Source organism: Canis lupus, chromosome 3, assembly GCF_011100685.1.
Source record: "Canis lupus familiaris isolate Mischka breed German Shepherd chromosome 3, alternate assembly UU_Cfam_GSD_1.0, whole genome shotgun sequence".
NCBI classification, from domain to species: Eukaryota; Metazoa; Chordata; class Mammalia; order Carnivora; family Canidae; genus Canis; species Canis lupus.
Window position 1 is genome coordinate 36,664,543 of NC_049224.1, and position 17,262 is coordinate 36,681,804.

Here is a 17,262-nt window from a genome sequence, read left to right on the forward strand (position 1 = left end):
GTGTCACTCTAAACACTTCTCTTGCAACTGCATTCACTCCTACAGTTCAGAAGTACCTTAACTCCCATTTCAGTTTTCTTTTGAATCCGAAGCCATCATACAAGATGGTCTATAGAGCATCTCTCCTTAGCAGTCCCACAGCACTGCAAATGTCCATGTCCCAATCAATACTCATGAATCTCTCTTCCTACATGCTTCCTACTGTGTCCCTAAAAGAATTAACTACACCAGCTATTCCCCACTTTCCCAGGACAGACTTATATGTGTTCTCCATCTCTTTTGCATTAAATTATAATAGCTACCCATTATGATTCCTGAATCTCTCATATACATATATGCATTTATTTTATCCTCTGGCTCCGATTTTGCTGTATCTGAGCTCAAACCACACCATCTCCCCCCTCATGGATGCCTTCCATGTTACCAGTGGTCTGTTCCTACTCTATACTGCAGTACAGTGATTTCTAAAACATAGGTCTGTTCCTGTCACTCCTCTGTGAAAACTCATCCATGGTAAGTCTCACCAGGCTGCATTAGGGGACTGGACAGAGTGAGAAGGGATCTTGTGTCAGCCAGGATTTCTGGTAGACGCCCCTCTGCACTATCCACTTGTGGTGGTCGGGGGCGGGGAAGGGGCGGGATTGAGCCCCCTTCCCCCCTCCTCCTTACTGCGGAAAGCTGCAGAGCTAAGGGCACTTACTTCCTATTCACCAGTCAGCAGGGAGGGATCCTCTGATCAGCCACGTAGGCATTCTCTTCTCTCTGGAGGAAAAGGCCCAGCAGCTGTCGGAGGAAAAGGCCCACCAGCTGTCAGAGCAAAGGGACATGTCGCAGCTAAGTAAGAATTTGGGTGATTCGAGTCCCCCGGCCGAGGCCCCTAAGCCTCCGGTCTATAGCCGCCCTACGGTTCTGATGCGGGCTCCGCCCGCCTCCTCTCGGGCTCCACCAGTCCCTTGGGATCCACCTCCGATTGATTTGCAGGCTTCACTGGCCGCTTGGCAGGCACCTCAGCCTGCTTGGGAGGCCCCACAGGGCCAGCCGCCTACCCCAGTGGCTCCGATGGCCCAACCTCCAGCCCTTGGGGGCCCGATGGTCCAGGCTCCCCCTCTGGGAGGCCCGATGGGCAAGCCTCCGACTCCCGGAGTCCTGATGATCCATCCTCCCCCTCCCGGAGCCCCGATAGCCCAGCCTCCGACTCCGGGAGTCCTGATGATGCATCCTTCAGCTCCCGGAGCCCCGATGGCCCATCCTCCCCCTCCGGGGACACCGATGGCCCACCCTCCCCCTCCGGGGACCCCGCTGGCCCACCCTCCCCCTCCGGGGACCCCGATGGCCCATCCTCCCCCTCCGGGGACCCCGATGGTGCATCCTCCCCCTCCGGGGACACCGATGGCGCATCCTCCCCCTCCGGGGACACCGATGGCTCACCCTCCCCCTCCGGGGACACCGATGGCCCATCCTCCCCCTCCGGGGACCCCGATGGCCCAGCCTCCGACTCCGGGAGTCCTGATGGCCCAGCCTCTGACTCCGGGAGTCCTGATGGTCCAGCCTCCTGCTCCGGGAGCCCCGATGGCCCAGCCTCCGCCCCCAGGAGCCCTGATGACCCAGCCTCCGCCTCCGGGAGCCCCGATGGCCAAGCCTCCTGGTCCCGGAGTCCTGATGATTCATCCTCCAGGTTCGAGAGCTCCGATTACCCAGCCTGCAGCTTCAGGAGCCCCGATGGCGCAGCCAGCGGCCCCACCTGCTCAGCCTCTGGCTTCTTGGGCCCCACAGGCTCAGCCTCTGATTCTGCAAATCCAGTCTCAGGTTATAAGGGCTCCTCCGCAGGTTCCCCAGGGCCCGCAGGCCCCGCCGGCGCAGCTGGCCACACCCCCGGGTTGGCAGGCCACCTCGCCAGGATGGCAAGCCCCGCCACAAGGCTGGCAAGCCACGCCTCTGGCTTGGCAGGCCACGCAGGTCACCTGGCAGGCTCCGACCATTGCCTGGCAGGCACCTCCACCCGTGCGCCAGGGCCCACCACCCATCCGCCCGGGCCCACCACCCATCCGACCTGGTCCTCCGCCGGTGCGCCAGGCCCCGCCCCCGATACGTCAGGCACCGCCGCTGATCCGCCAGGCACCGCCGCCCATCCGGCCTGCCCCACAGGTCCTGGCCACCCCACCGCCACTCTGGCAGGCTCTGCCACCCCCGCCACCGTTGCGGCAGGCACCGCAGGCTAGGCTGCCCACCCCGCAGGTGCGGGCAGCTCCACAGGTGCGGGCGGCACCGCAGGTGCCCACTGCTCCAGCAGCAACACAGGTGCCCACGGCGCCCCCCGCTGGCCCGCAGGCACCCCAGGCTGTGCTGTCGGCCCCCCTGTCTGCTCCACAGGCTGTGCACTGCCCTCCCATCATCTGGCAGGCCCCCAAAGGCCAAGCCCCAGTGCCACACGAGCTGCCGACATCGATGGAATTCCAGGAGGTGCAGCAAGCCCAGGCTCTTGCCTGGCAGGCTTCCAAGGCCCCTGGGCAGTTCTGGCAGCCAGTGCCCACCCAGGAGGCCCAGAGGCAGGGCCCACCAGTGGTTCAGCTGGAGCAGCCCTTTCAGGGGGTCCCGGCCTCCCAAAAGGCCCTGCAAATCCAGCTACCCACCCAGCAGGCCCAGCCCACGGGCCCGCAAGCAGAGCTGCCCACCTTGCAACTCCAGCCCTCCTGGCAAGGCCCCCCAGCAGCCTTGCAGGGCCAGCCCGGAGCTCCCTTAGCGGCAGCAAATTTTCCCATGGGCTCCGCTAAATCACTGATGACTCCATCGGGAGAATCCAGGGCCTCCTCAATAGAACGCAGGACCTCTTCAAAGGAACGCAGGACCTCTTCAAAGGAACGTAGGGCTCCTTCGAAGGATCGCATGATCTTTGCTGCCACTTTTTGTGCTCCAAAGGCAGTGTCAGCTGCACGAGCACACCTGCCAACTGCCTGGAAAAACTTGCCTGCCACTTCGGAGACCTTCACTGCCACTTCAAGGGTCTTTCCAACTACCTCCCGGTTCCAGCCTGCCTCTTCTAATGCCTTTCAGGGCCCATCTGCGCCCTCAGAGACCCCAAAGTCACTGCCACTTGCTCTGCAGGATCCATTTGCCTGCATGGAGGCCCTGCCTGCAGTTCCATGGGTTCCACAACCCAGTGTGAATGCTTCAAAAGCATCCCAGGCAGTGCCTACCATCCTGATGGCTACGGCAGCTGCCCCCAAGGCAATGGCCACTACTCAAGAGGCCTCGAAGACCCCTGCTGAGCCTCCCCGTCGCTCTGGAAAAGCCACTCGGAAGAAGAAACATCTGAATACTGAAGAGGACAGCAGTGGCCAAATGCTGCCCCTGCGTGACTGGCAGGCACCAAGACCCTGGGAAAATCTGAACTTGAATGACTGGGAGGTTGAAAACTCTATCCAGGTCCTTGGTGACTGGGAGGGCCCGAGTACCTCCCGTGGCCTGAGTGGCTGGGAGGGCCCGAGCACCTCCCGCATCCTGAGTGGCTGGGAAGGACCCAGCACAACTTGGGCTCTGAGTGCCTGGGAGGGCCCAAGCACTTCCAGGGCCCTGGGTCTCTGGGAAAGCCCAGGTAGCCCTCAGCCCCTGATTATCTCTGAGTTCACCAATCTCTCTCAGGGATTTGGTGTCACCCAGAATGACCCCAAGTTGGAGACTCAGCCATTGTCTCCCTTGGATGAGAGAGCAAATGCATTGGTGCAGTTCCTCTTGGTCAAGGACCAAGCCAAGGTGCCCATTAAGCGCTCAGAGATGGTGAAATTCATCATCCGTGAATATAAAGATGAGTGCTTGGATATCATCAATCGTGCCAACAATAAGCTGGAGTGTGTCTTTGGTTATCAATTGAAAGAAATTGATCCTGAAAACCACTCTTATATTATCATCAACAAGCTGGGACACCATAGGGGTGAACCAGTGGCATCCTATTTAGACAGGCCCAAGTTAGGTCTCCTGATGGTGGTCCTGAGTCTCATTTTTATGAAAGGCAATTGTGTCAGGGAGGACATGATCTTTAGTTTTCTGTACAGGCTTGGGTTGGATGTCCGAGAGACACATGCTCTCTTCGGAAATACAAAGAAACTCATCACTGAAGTATTTGTAAGGCAGAAGTACCTAGAGTACAGACGAATCCCCTATACTGAGCCAGCAGAATATGAATTCCTCTGGGGCCCCCGAGCATTCCTAGAAACCAGCAAGATGCTTGTTTTGAGGTTTTTGGCCAAGCTCCATAAGAGAGATCCACGGTGCTGGCCTTTGCAGTACTTTGAAGCGCTGGCAGAGTGTGAGGCTGAAGATTTGGATGAGGATGAGCCTGGATCCGGTGATAATGCCGGTGACCCCACCAGCAGTTCCCCTCCCCGCTAATGTGGTTCCTTCTGCAGATATCTCATTCCTTTGGGTTCCTGGCCAGAGGCCACTGACAGGGTGGGGTGGGGGGGGCCTTTTGTTTCTGGTGTTTATGTTCCGGTTCTATGTGTGTAAGTTTGGATTTCAATTTGGATCAACTTGGTATCTGCCAAAGCTTTGTACATTTTCATGTGGTGTTGATTTCAATTGGCTACTGTTCTATTTGGTATTTTGGCATCTGTATTTTTAAGTGAGATCTGTGATTCTCTGTTTTGTGTTATAATTGTTATGTTTTGGTATCAGAGTTGTGCTGGCTTTGTGAAATGAATTGAGAAGCTATCCATCTCATTCTGGTACAGATTATGTAGTATTGAAATAGTCTGTTCTTTGAACATTAAAATGACTCATCAGTAAAAGCTGTCTGCAGAAAAATAAATATCTATATCTATATATATAAATATACTTTCAGCATAACATGAAAGTGTTTGTCTTTATTCTCATTTTTACTCTAGATGACTAGGAGCCAAGTTTTACCATATTCTCTAAATAGACTTAAACATCAAGATTACTACCAGTGATAGTAGAAACCACAGTAATGAGCCTTTCCCAAGGACAGTCCTATATTCATCATAATGATGCAATGATTGTGAAGATGTCCTTAATTTAAAAGTAAAACTTCACAAGTCAGGGAGGCTGAATCAGAAAGAACCTGTATACCTCATCTTATTTAATCCTCACAATAGTGCTTCAAAGTGGGGATTATTATTCCCATTTTGTAGATGAGTGTGTAAGACCTCCACAGATTAATTGAATGGCACAGATTATTAAGTTGCAATTTGAAGCAGACTTTTCTCCTTAAGGTTACATGGGGAAGGAGGACGATCTTCTTGCAGCACACCACAAGTATCCAGGTTTCTCAGCTACGTGGATCAATTAGCCAATGGGGTATTTGTCAGTTATGGGGCCCATGGTAGGTGTCCAGCGGCTCAGGAGTTGCGGGTTTCATCAACACACTGATACTGAGATGGAAATTTTCCTTGAAAAACATCTAGACTTATAACAGGGTAAAGAAAACACGGGGATGCACTGGGATCCTGCAGATCACAGGTAGTGGTGGAAAAGGAGGGAGATGCATTACTACTGACATGGAGGTTTAAGGGGGAGGCAACCAGGAGGTTCCTGGTTGGGTAGGGGGGCATAAATCCTAACATACAGGGGAAGTTAGCTGATAATCTCTGAGGATTCCTAAATAACTATAGTCAACTCCTGGGTGTGGAACTGGTGTGGGAGGGAAGACAACCAAGGACTGAATCCACCTGAGTGCTTTGGGGAAAGAAATTCATGCACAAACCAGAGTGGTGTACACAGGAAGACTTTCCTGAAGTTACTGCTCTCTTCATATGGATCGGGATCATCTGCACTGCAGCCACCTCTCCTGACCCATATAGATCAAGAATCCTCCCCTAAAGCCCCCTTATCTGGGTAAAGATTAAATTCCAGATACAAGGTAAATAGTGATAGTGGAATTCTTCTGCCACCTAGTGGCATGTCCTGGTTCAGACATTTGCTTGGACAGCTGCACTTTATAGCCAGAGCCCTTAGTTCTCAGAGTCAGACCCTAAATACCGGGGTTGTGCTTACTACTTGCTTCATAACCTTTGCCCATAATTTTACTGGAATCTGTGCCCAAACATGCCTTCTTTTCTCTTATATCATAAGACAAGGTGATCATTGCCAATTCAATCCACTGGCACTTGGGAAGCTGAGCACCTGCATTAGGAGATGAACCTATATGAAGCAGAGTCCATTCCCAGCACACACAGAGCTGAGCTTTCTAGTGCAGCTGGCCCCACTAGAGAAGCTGCTTGTCTGTAAGGGATCTTTGGCAAGTTGTCCAAGTGGCTAGATTCTCCATAAATGCAGGGGGAGTTTCTTGTAAACTTCTTGGGTCAGCAAGTACTGGGTTTCTGGCCAAAATCCATCTTTACTTATGTTAACAACTAATGCCCCATGAAACCAACTGCACTACCCCAGCTGAGAACTATCCTCAAAAGAGGTTTTTTTTCTGGGATAGCAATATGTCACATGGATTTAGAATTTCTTGGTTTTTTTTTTTTTTTCAGATCATTTGTTATCATTTCTTTAGTTCCTTGCAAATAATTTACTCATGAAGTGCTTGAGCAAGTTGCTGTTGGTGAAGCAGAGCCATATTCCTCCAAATCATTTATTTCATATACAATATAAAATAAATAACCTTATTTTATCAATGCCAAGGGTTTAAGACCTGAGTTAGTTTAAATTCTAATGAGAGATCATTTATAATAATAATTAATTTTTAATTAAAAATAATCTAGGATTAGCCAAATAGTCAGTGGAAAAGTTTAAGAATAACTGACATTATAAAATCAGAGGGCAAAAAACAAAACTGTGGGAATACACGAAAAAAGTGAAAACAAATTTAAGACTCATTTATTTGAAAGTTCCCGAATGTAGATAAAGGTAGTACAAAGTTTTTAATGTTACAATGGAGAAAAAAATTAAAACACCTGTAAATAAATGGATAACAAAGAAACAAAAAAAAAAAACCCAAAAAACAACAACAACAAAAAACAAGGAAATGCAGGTCTCAAATAACAAAGAAGAAACTTACAATCCTATTAATATTTAAAGACAGAAATATTAGACCAGTATTTCTGTTTCATTTATTAAATTGGCATAGAATAAAATAAAAGCCCACGGAACCAGTGTAAGTAAAGTTGTTATGAAACAGGCACCCTTCATTATACTCTACCAAGGGTAGTGTAAATTACTAAAATTTGCCTTGAAATAAATTCGGTCAACTGCATCATCAAAAGTTTTAAAAATAGGGTTGTCTGGGTGTCTTAGTGGTTGAGGGTCTGCCTTTGGCTCAGATCTTGATACCAGGGTCCTGGGATCAAGTCCCACATTGGGCTCCCCACAGGGAGCCTGCTTTTCCCTTTTTCTATGTTTCTGCCTCTCTCTGTCTGTCTCTCATGAATAAATACATCTTTTTAAAAAGTTTTAAAAATATTTGTACTGTTTCACCTGGAAATTCCTCATATGGGAATATATTGAATGGAAAGAGTCTGCAGGAGGGGCAAGGACTTCTTTACAAAAAGAACTGCTTATGGAAGACTTATAATGTGTTCATACCTTCCCCTCATGCAACCACACAAACATTGAGGTATATATTGAGTGTTCTGCTGAAAAGATCAAAGGCTTCCTCAAGAAACAAGTTGTAGTTTGCTCAATACACAATTATGTGCTGTGGACCAGTGGCATGACAATCTGTTAAGAAATTTAAAGTGGGCACTGAGGGGGGCACTTGATGGGATGAGCACTGGGTGTGATGCTATATGTTGGCAAATTGAACTCCAATAAAGAAATAATAATTAAAAAAAAGAAATTTAAAGTGGGTGCATTTTTTTATATTTTTTATGAGTGGGAAATATCAGAAAGGGAGACAGAACATGAAAGACTCCTAACTCTGGGAAACTAACTAGGGGTAGTGGAACGGGAGGAGGGCGGGGGGTGGGGGTGACTGGGTGATGGGCACTGAGGTGGGCACTTGACAGGATGAGCACTGGGTGATATTCTATATGTTGGCAAATTGAACACCAATAAAAAATAAATTGACAAAAAATAAATAAGTGGGTGCTAGTAGACTGTCAACAAAGCTATAATACAATCTCAATAAAAGCCATTTCCCATTAAATTCTATGACCAAATTGAGGGCACTATTGTATAGAATGTTAAATTATAAGCAAGTGGATATCTTAATACATTTACTTAAAAATGATGGACTGAATTGTGAGGTGATTTTACTCTAAGCCATGCCTCTTGATAGCCATAATCACAAAGGCCAGTTGCTTGTTAAAGACATTCATAAAGCAATAATGTCAGCAAACAAGAATTAATAATTGTGGCTATGATGAATGGAATACTCTGTAGGGCCCCTATGACAGCCACTGGACATCCACAACTCATGTCACCTTCTCATTTACTGTCATAATACTTGAAATAATATAAGATCATTCCTTAACAGTCCTGCATCCATTGCCAGCACCTAAAATCTGGGCATCTTCCTCATATGATCAGTCATCCTACCATGCCAGTTTTGCCACCTTGTATGGTCAGTGTTTTCCTTCCTCTCCATCCCCGTGGCCATTGTTTCCTGCCTGAAATTTGCAACTGCCTTTGGAATTATCTCTAACTTCAATAATGCTGTGATTCACATGAATCACTACATTGGCTATTAAGATCATACTATTTTACTTGGTTTAAAGCATTGAATGGCTCCCGATTTTCCTCTGTCGCTCACTTTTCCTCATCCTAAGGGTCAAGGAGCAGCAGGGTAGAGGTGTACTAGGACTTAATCAAGATTAAAAGCTTCTGCACAGCAAAAGAAACAGTAAAAAAAAAAAGACAACCTACAGAATGGGAGAAGATATTTGCAAATGACACATCAGATAAAGGGCTAGTATCCAAGATCTATAAAGAACTTATTAAACTCAACACCAAAGAAACAAACAATCCAATCATGAAATGGACAAAAGACATGAACAGAAATCTCACAGAGGAAGACATAGACATGGCCAACAAGCACATGCGAAAATGTTCCGCATCACTTGCCATCAGGGAAATACAAATCAAAACCACAATGAGATACCACCTCACACCAGTGAGAATGGGGAAAATTCACAAGACAGGAAACAACAAATGTTGGAGAGGATGTGGAGAAAGGGGAACTCTCTTGCACTGTTGGTGGGAATGTGAACTGGTGCAGCCACTCTGAAAAACTGTGTGGAGGCTCCTCAAAGAGTTAAAAATAGAACTGCCCTATGACCTAGCAATTGCACTGCTCGGTATTTACCCCAAAGATACAGATGCAGTGAAACACCTGCATCTTGGAGACACCTGCATCCCAATGTTTATAGCAGCAATGTCCACGATAGCCAAACTGTGGAAGGAGCCTCAGTGTCCATCGAATGATGAATGGATAAAGATGTGGTATACAATGGAATATTACTCAGCCATTAGAAACAACAAATACCCACCATTTGCTTCGACATGAATGGAACTGGAGGGTATTATGCTGAGTGAAATAAGTCAATCAGAAAAGGACAAACATATGGTCTCATTCATTTGGGGAATATAAAATTTAATGAAAGGGAATAAAGAGGAAAGGAGAAAAATGAGTGAAAATATCAGTGAGGATGACAGAACATGAGAGGCACCTAACTCTGGAAAACGAACAAGGGGTAGTGGAAAGGGAGGTGGGCGGGGGGTTGCGGTGACTGGGTGACGGGCACTGAGGGGGCACTTGACGGGATTGAGCACTGAGTGATATATGTTGGCAAACTGAACTCCAATTAAAAAAAAAAAAAAAAGATTTTCAAGTGAGTTCAGGGGTCCCTCTGCTGGATGTTTTCAGAACTCCTTGAATTCTATATTGAAAACCCACCTTGGGTCAAGCAAAGATGGGTCCTAAGGCAGAAGATCCTAACATTTAGATCACAGACCCTTCCTGCTTACTTTTGCCCCCAACCCAGAAAGTCATATGGACACAGGAAATGAATGGTTAGGTCTGACCTCTGGGGAGAAGGTCTAGGAAATGAAGCCTAGGGTGGATCCATCTTTAGAACCCATGGCTCATTTTCCTGAGTGCAAGCAATTTATCTCTTCCAAATCTTCCAGGGGTTTCTATCGTGAATGCCATGAAGAGACCTATAACACTGTGAGCCTATTGGTCCAATCCCCTAATCCTTTTATTTTTTATTTTTTTATTTTTCCCCTGATATTTGCAAATGACGTATCAGATAAAGGGCTAGTTTCCAAGATCTATAAAGAACTTATTAAACTCAACACCAAAGAAACAAACAATCCAATCATGAATTGGGCAAAAGACATGAAGAAAAATCTCACAGAGGAAGACATAGACATGGCCAATACGCACATGAGAAAATGCTCTGCATCACTTGCCATCAGGGAAATACAAATCAAAACTACAATGAGATACCACCTCACACCAGTGAGAATGGGGAAAATTAACAAGGCAGGAAACCACAAATGTTGGAGAGGATGCGGAGAAAAGGGAACCCTCTTACACTGTTGGTGGGAATGTGAACTGGTGCAGCCACTCTGGAAAACTGTGTGGAGGTTCCTCAAAGAGTTAAAAATAGACCTGCCCTACGACCCAGCAATTGCACTGTTGGAGATTTACCCCAAAGATTCAGATGCAATGAAACGCCGGGACACCTGCACCCCGATGTTTCTAGCAGCAATGTCCACAATAGCCAAACTGTGGAAGGAGCCTCGGTGTCCTAATCCTTTTAGATTCTTAAAGCTAAACCTGCTTCATTCTGCTTAAGAGATGGAACTCATGGAGAGCTTCTTTCATTACCAATTCCTCCTATTTTGCTTTGCGAAACTATAGAAATCCTTCTCGTGGTCTCACCGAGATGCCTTTCTCAGTGCAAATGCCTTTGCTCTGAAAGCTGCCAATCTATCTCCAAGTAAGACTAGCTTTCTATGCTGTCACTTGTTCAAAATACATTCAGCTTGAGAACCATGGTTAGCAAAGGGATTGGTATTGCCCAATCAATCAGCAATAACCACAGAAGCATTTCCTAAACCTCATAGACTTCCTGGAGCATACTCTATAACGGCTTATAATATTTTCCTGAAGTAGAGATAGCTGTTCCAAAAAACTGTGTAATTTGAATGTTAGCCTTGTGGCTTCTGCAAGACATGCTTAAAAACATCTTGTTTCACTGCATCTGTATCTTTGGGGTAAATGCCCAGCAGTGCAATGGCTGGGTATAGCAGCAATGTCCACAATAGCGAAACTGTAGAAGGAGCCTCGGTGTCCATAGAAAGATGAATGGATAAAAGAAGATGTGGTATATGTATACAATGGAATATTACTCAGCCATTATAAACGACAAAATATCCACTATTTGCTTCGACATGGATGGAACTGGAGGGTATTATGCTGAGTGAAATAAGTCAATCGGAGAAGGACAAACATTATATGGTCTCATTCATTTGGGGAATATAAAAATTAGTGAAAGGGAATAAAGGGGAAAGGAGAGAAAATGAGTGAAAATATCAGTGAGGGTGAGAAAGCATAAGAGACACCTAACTCTGGGAAACAAACAAGGGGTAGTGGAAAGGGAGGTGGGCGGGGGGTTGGGGTGACTTGGTGATGGGCACTGAGGAGGCACTTGGCAGGATGAGCACTGGGTGTTATGCTGTATGTTGGTAAATTGAACTCCAATAAAAAAATAAAATAAAATAAACATTTTGTTTTGGAAAAATAGATTCACAAGAAGTTGAAAAGATTATGCAGGGTTAATGACCTTCTATCTGTTTTCTACCAATGTTTACATCTTATCCAGTTGTAGTAAAATATCAAGTACCTTGACATTGGTACCATGTATATGTGTAGTTCAATGATATTTTATCATAAATGTGTATTTTTGTAAACATCACTGCAATCAACATACAGATCTATTTTTCAACCACAAAGATTTCTTTCATACTATGTCTTTATAATCATGTGTATCCTTAACCCCTGGCCATCACTACTCTGTTCTCTATCTTCATAATTTTGTCAGTTTGATAATATTGTATAAATTGAATCACACCTTTGAGACTGGTATTTTTCACTCACTATAATGTGAATGATACACATCCAAGTTGTTGTGTGTCTTAATAGTTTATTCATTTTTAATGCTGATAAAATATTTATCTGTGAAAGACATGTTGGTTTGTTTCCAGGTTTGAGCTACTACAAAGTTGCTTATGAACATTCATGGACAGGATTTAGTATAGGCATAATTTTTCACTTATCTGGTGTAGTTGCTGGGTTCCATGGTAAGTGCATGTTTACCTTTTGAATGAAACTACCAAACTATTTTCTAGAATGGCTATACCATTTTACATTCCCACTAACAATGTATGAGAGATCCAGTTTCTCTTCATCCTCACCAATGATTGGTGTAGTCACTTTTAGAATAAATTTAACTGTCCTAATAGGTATGCAGTGATAATCTCATTGTGCTCTTAATTTGAAGTTCCCTAATGGTGAGAGAAGTTGAATTCTTTCCCTATACTTACTTGTTATTTGTATATCTCCTTTACTGAAATGTTTGTTCATCTCCATTGGCCATTTACTAAATGAACTTTTTGTTTTATAATGTTGGGTTTTGTGAGTTCTTTATATAATCTAGATTTGAATCCATTATTAGATGTGTTGTTGACAAGTATTTTCTTCCAGTCTATAGTTTGGCTGTCCATTATCATAGCAGCACAAGATCTTTACACAGCAGAAGTTTTAAATTTTGATGATGTCCAATTTGTTGATTTATTTTCTATTATATATCATGTTCCTTGTTTTATACCTAGCTACCCTGTACTAGACTCTTGGTCCCAAAGATTTTCTTCTATGTTTTCTTCTAAAAATTTAATAGCATTACATTTTATATTTACTTTGTGATCCATTTTGAGATTATTTTCTATAAAGCACTAAGTTTAGGCTGAGTTTTATTTCCTTATACATATCTAATTGTTCTAGCAATATTTGTTGAAAAGACTATCCTTTCAACATTAAATTGCTTTTGTACCTTTGTCAAAAATCCGTTGGTTCTATTTGTGTGTGTGGGCTACTTCTGAGTTCTTTATTCTGTTTGATTGATTTATGTGATTATCCTTCCACTGATACTACACCAACTTGACTGTAGCTATATACTGTCTTGAAAGAAGTACCTTCTCACATTATTATTTTCTTTCAAAATTATTTGTAGCCATTCTATGTTCTTTAACTTTCCATGCCAATTTTTAAAATAACCTTGTCTATATATTTAAAAGAAACTTCCTGGGAGTTTTGTAGGAATTTAATTAAGCCTATATATCAAATTGGGTAGAATCGACATTTTTACTATGTTGAATCTTCCAATCCAAAAACATAGTATATCTCTCAATTTATTTGGATTACCTTTGATAACTTCCAACAGCATTTTGTATTTTTCAGTACATAAGTCCTAGATATGTCTGTTAGATTTATGCCTACGTATTTCATTCTTTTTGAGTGATTGTAAATTATATTACATTTTCAATTTCTGTTTCACCTATTTAATGCTAGTATGTAGAAATACAACTGAATTTTGTATGTTGATCTTGTAGACATGCTACTTTGCTGAATTCACACATTCTAGTTTATGTATAGATTCTACAGTATTTTCTACATTGACCATTATGTCATCTGCAAAAACGGAGTAGTTGTATTTCTTCCTTTTGTATCTGTATGTACTTTATTTGCTTTTATTACCTTATTATTCAGGACTTCAAGTAATATGTTGAAATGGAGTGGTGAGAACAATTTTGCCTTGTTCCAGTGTTTCCGGGAGAACATTCTATCCTTAACTATAAAGTATAATATCACCTATATGTTACCTGATGCCGTTTCTCATGATGAGGAAGTTCTCTTCTGTTCATGCTTTTAGAGTTATTCACAGTTGAACTTTGTTAAATGTTTTATTATGGGATGCCTGGGTGGCTCAGGGGTTGAGCGTCTGTCCTCGGCCTGGGGCGTGATCCTGGGATCCAGGATCAAGTCCTTCATCGGGCTCCTTGCAGGGAGCCTGCTTCTCCCTCAGCCTGTGTCTCTGCCTCTCTCTCTTGCTGTGTCTCTCATGAATAAATAAATAAAAATCTTTAAAAATTTTTTTATTATATTGATTGCTGCAATCATGGTTTTTCCTTTTTAGCCTGTTAATATTAACTTATTTTTAAATATTTAAGTAGCCTTGCATCCCGGAAATAATCTCACTTTCTTGGGGGTGGAGTATTGTGTCTGATTTTGGTCTCAGGTATTACCGAGTTCATAAAATATTCCTACATTCTGGAAGTGATTGTATAAAACTGTTGTTAATTCTTTTCAAAAAATAGTAGAATTGTTTAGTGAAACCACTGATTTTTCAAGGAATTATTTTCTAACACAGTTTTGCTTCAAGACTGAGGGAATTCTGTTGCACATAAACTTAACATTTAGTGAAACTTCGCAAAGAAAGATATCAGCATATCCTTTAATATGATCCCAAAATGGATGTCATTGTTTCTTCTTTAGGAGTACCCATATTCAGCATCTGCCCCTCTCTCATGGCAGAGGACAAAGTCCTGACTGGGCTTCAGCCTACAATTGATGTCTGAAATTTTAGTATGTCACTTACTTTTCTATCTCTGGTTTCTGCCACCAGAAGACAAGGAGTTTGGCCTTGGTCTCTGAGCTATTCCTCTCTTTTACCCATTGTGAGACTCATTTTTGCTCCCTTAGAAATTTCTATAATTAAAAACAAAATATATTAGCTTCTTTACCCAGAAAAGTTGAAATTGTTAAGGATACAATAAGAAGACAAAGCGATTATCAAATGTAGTGGTGGTAAAGGCAGTGAATTCCATAGCCTGGGATCAGCCACTACTATATATATAATATTTTCAATGTATTGAATTGAATATATATATTGAATATATTCATTGAATATATATTCAAATGATACTTTATTTAATATTTGAATATATATATTCAAATTATCCTTTATTGAAATATTTTCCTTTGGAGTTCTTAACTAGCCAGGTACTCCGCTGCTACCACTGTTGATGTCATCTATGATATCATGAGGGTGGCAGCCATCAACACTGCAGACCACAGATTCGGTAGTCCCCAGGACTACTTAAATGGTTCCAGAGAGTTCTCTGGCTGAAGATTGGTGCCATATCTTTTAGGAAATATTGAGAATTTCATCCAAAATGGTATTTCCCGTGTGCTTAATGTTTTTCTGCTTCTTTCTTTTCTGCTTCTTTCTGCCTCTTGGCAGTTTCTTGAGGGCTTTGGTAATCAAGACAGAGGAAGAAGTTACCACTTCAATGTGGACCTGTCTCTTCTCAATGGTCAGTTTCACTGTAATCCTCAGACCCTTCCAATCACTGGTTGTCTTGGTGATGTTATCACCAAACTCTTTTGGAGACATACCCGGGGGCCAGTGCAGATATGGCACTGACTTCTCCACTGGTGCACTACAGGTATACAACTTAGATTTCACTGGGGACAAATAAAGATGGCATGGTGGAGGTGGGATGGATTTGGGTTGCTATTTCACTTCCTCTGAGCAAAAAGACAAAAGACCAGCTACCATACATTTTTGAAGTTTCTCTGCAATAAGTAGGCCGACAACATACATTTGCAACTTTGCCATCATCCTATTACTCATTTGCAAGTTTCTGCAGATATTGTCCAGAGGAATATCAAGATTTTAGTTAATTTATTTCTATATTAACCAGTAAGTTTACAGAGATAACTAAAAAGCAATGGCATGGTGATTAAGTAAGATTTATATTCAGATGAGCTCTATAATTCAAGATTTCTTTGGTTCTGTTTCATTGGTTGACCCCTTAATCTTAGGAAGGGGAGACATCTACTATTAGTGAACACACTGTTCCAGGCAATTGCAACAAAAAAAGTGAAGAGACAGATAAAGTTCTTAATAATACAGAACTTACATTATAGTGAAAAGAGATGAATAATAAACATATTTGGAAGTGTAAATAGGGATAGTACTGTGTTTAAACTACAATAAGGTGAATTATGAAGAGTAACATACCCATGTTATCTTTGTAGATATTGTGATCAGAGAATAGATCTGTGACTACTTAGTATTTTATTTTATTTTTAAAAATTTTATCTATTTATTCATGGAAGACACAGAGAGAAAGAGAGAAACATAGGCAGAGACATAGGCAGAGGAAGAAGCAGGCTTCATGCGGGGAGTCCAATGTGGGACTCGATCCCAGAACTCCAGGATCACACCCTGAGCCAAAGGCAGACGTTTAACCACTGAGCCACCCATGAGTCCCTTTGGAATGGTATTTTAAAGACAGAATGAGAGTTCATTATAATGCAGTTGAGAAGAAAACTTGACTATTTTTTGTAACACACAGCATTGTAACAATTCGAATATCAAGTGATGGCACTGTACCAGGACATGTTACGACTTTAGGAATTTCATTTCATTTTTGGAACACCAACAGCATCCACACACCCAATATAATCTAAAAGGGCTTATTATTATTTGTTTGACAATGCTTCTCAAGTGACTTTACATAGCAGGTGAACTACACATATTAGTCAAGAGACTCTATTTTGGGTTTGACTTTCTGGGAATCTATTGAAAATGAATGAATGAATGAATGAATGAATGAATGAATGAATGAATGAATGAAAAAGCAAACAGCCAGCCAGCCAACCAGTCAGCCAAACCAACCAACCAACCAACCAACCAACCAACCAACCAACCATCTCAGAAGGTTTCAAGGCACATGCCTACAAGGGATCATGGATCATTACAAAACTGAACATTTCAGTATCTGTTTCCCCAAGGTGACCCTAGGAGATTCTACAGGAGGTTATAGAGTTGTCACCAAAATGTAGCTCCTTTAATATTAAGAAGTTTTCACTCTCTTATGTAAGTAAAGACAGGATAAAACGAATATAAAAACCTGGCTGTTCTGGGCAGGTAAAGAAAACAAAAACATTGTCCTTTCCTCTCTGTTCACAGTCTCTTATCAAGAGTAGACTACCAATGCAAGAAAATCTTGTCATTTTAACAGAGAGAAGAGCCAAATCTCAATGTTATATCAGTATACTTGTAACACTCACTTCTCCCAATCTCAGTCAGTCCTGACCATGTATACAATTCCTTTTAAGAAAGTCTCCTTCAGGGATGCCTGGGTGGCTCAGTGGTTGAGCATCTGCCTTTGGCTCAGGATGTGATCCCGGGGTCCTGGGATTGAGTCCTGCAGCAGGCTCCCTGTGTG

The 17,262-nt window shown here is 43.2% G+C and overlaps 1 protein-coding gene across 1 annotated transcript; it reads left to right on the forward strand.

Moving 5' to 3' along the window:
- The first annotated feature begins 681 nt into the window (after positions 1 to 681).
- Positions 682 to 4,832, forward strand: MAGEL2 (MAGE family member L2). The gene has a single exon (XM_038532088.1). The coding sequence runs from the start codon at positions 826 to 828 to the stop codon at positions 4,384 to 4,386; it is 3,561 nt and encodes a 1,186-aa protein (XP_038388016.1). The 5' UTR covers positions 682 to 825; the 3' UTR covers positions 4,387 to 4,832.
- The last annotated feature ends 12,430 nt before the right edge of the window (positions 4,833 to 17,262 follow it).

Coding starts and splice junctions, on each gene's coding strand:
- MAGEL2 (XM_038532088.1), top strand. CDS start 826: ATGTCGCAGCTAAGTAAGAATTTGGGTGATTCGAGTCCCCCGGCCGAG.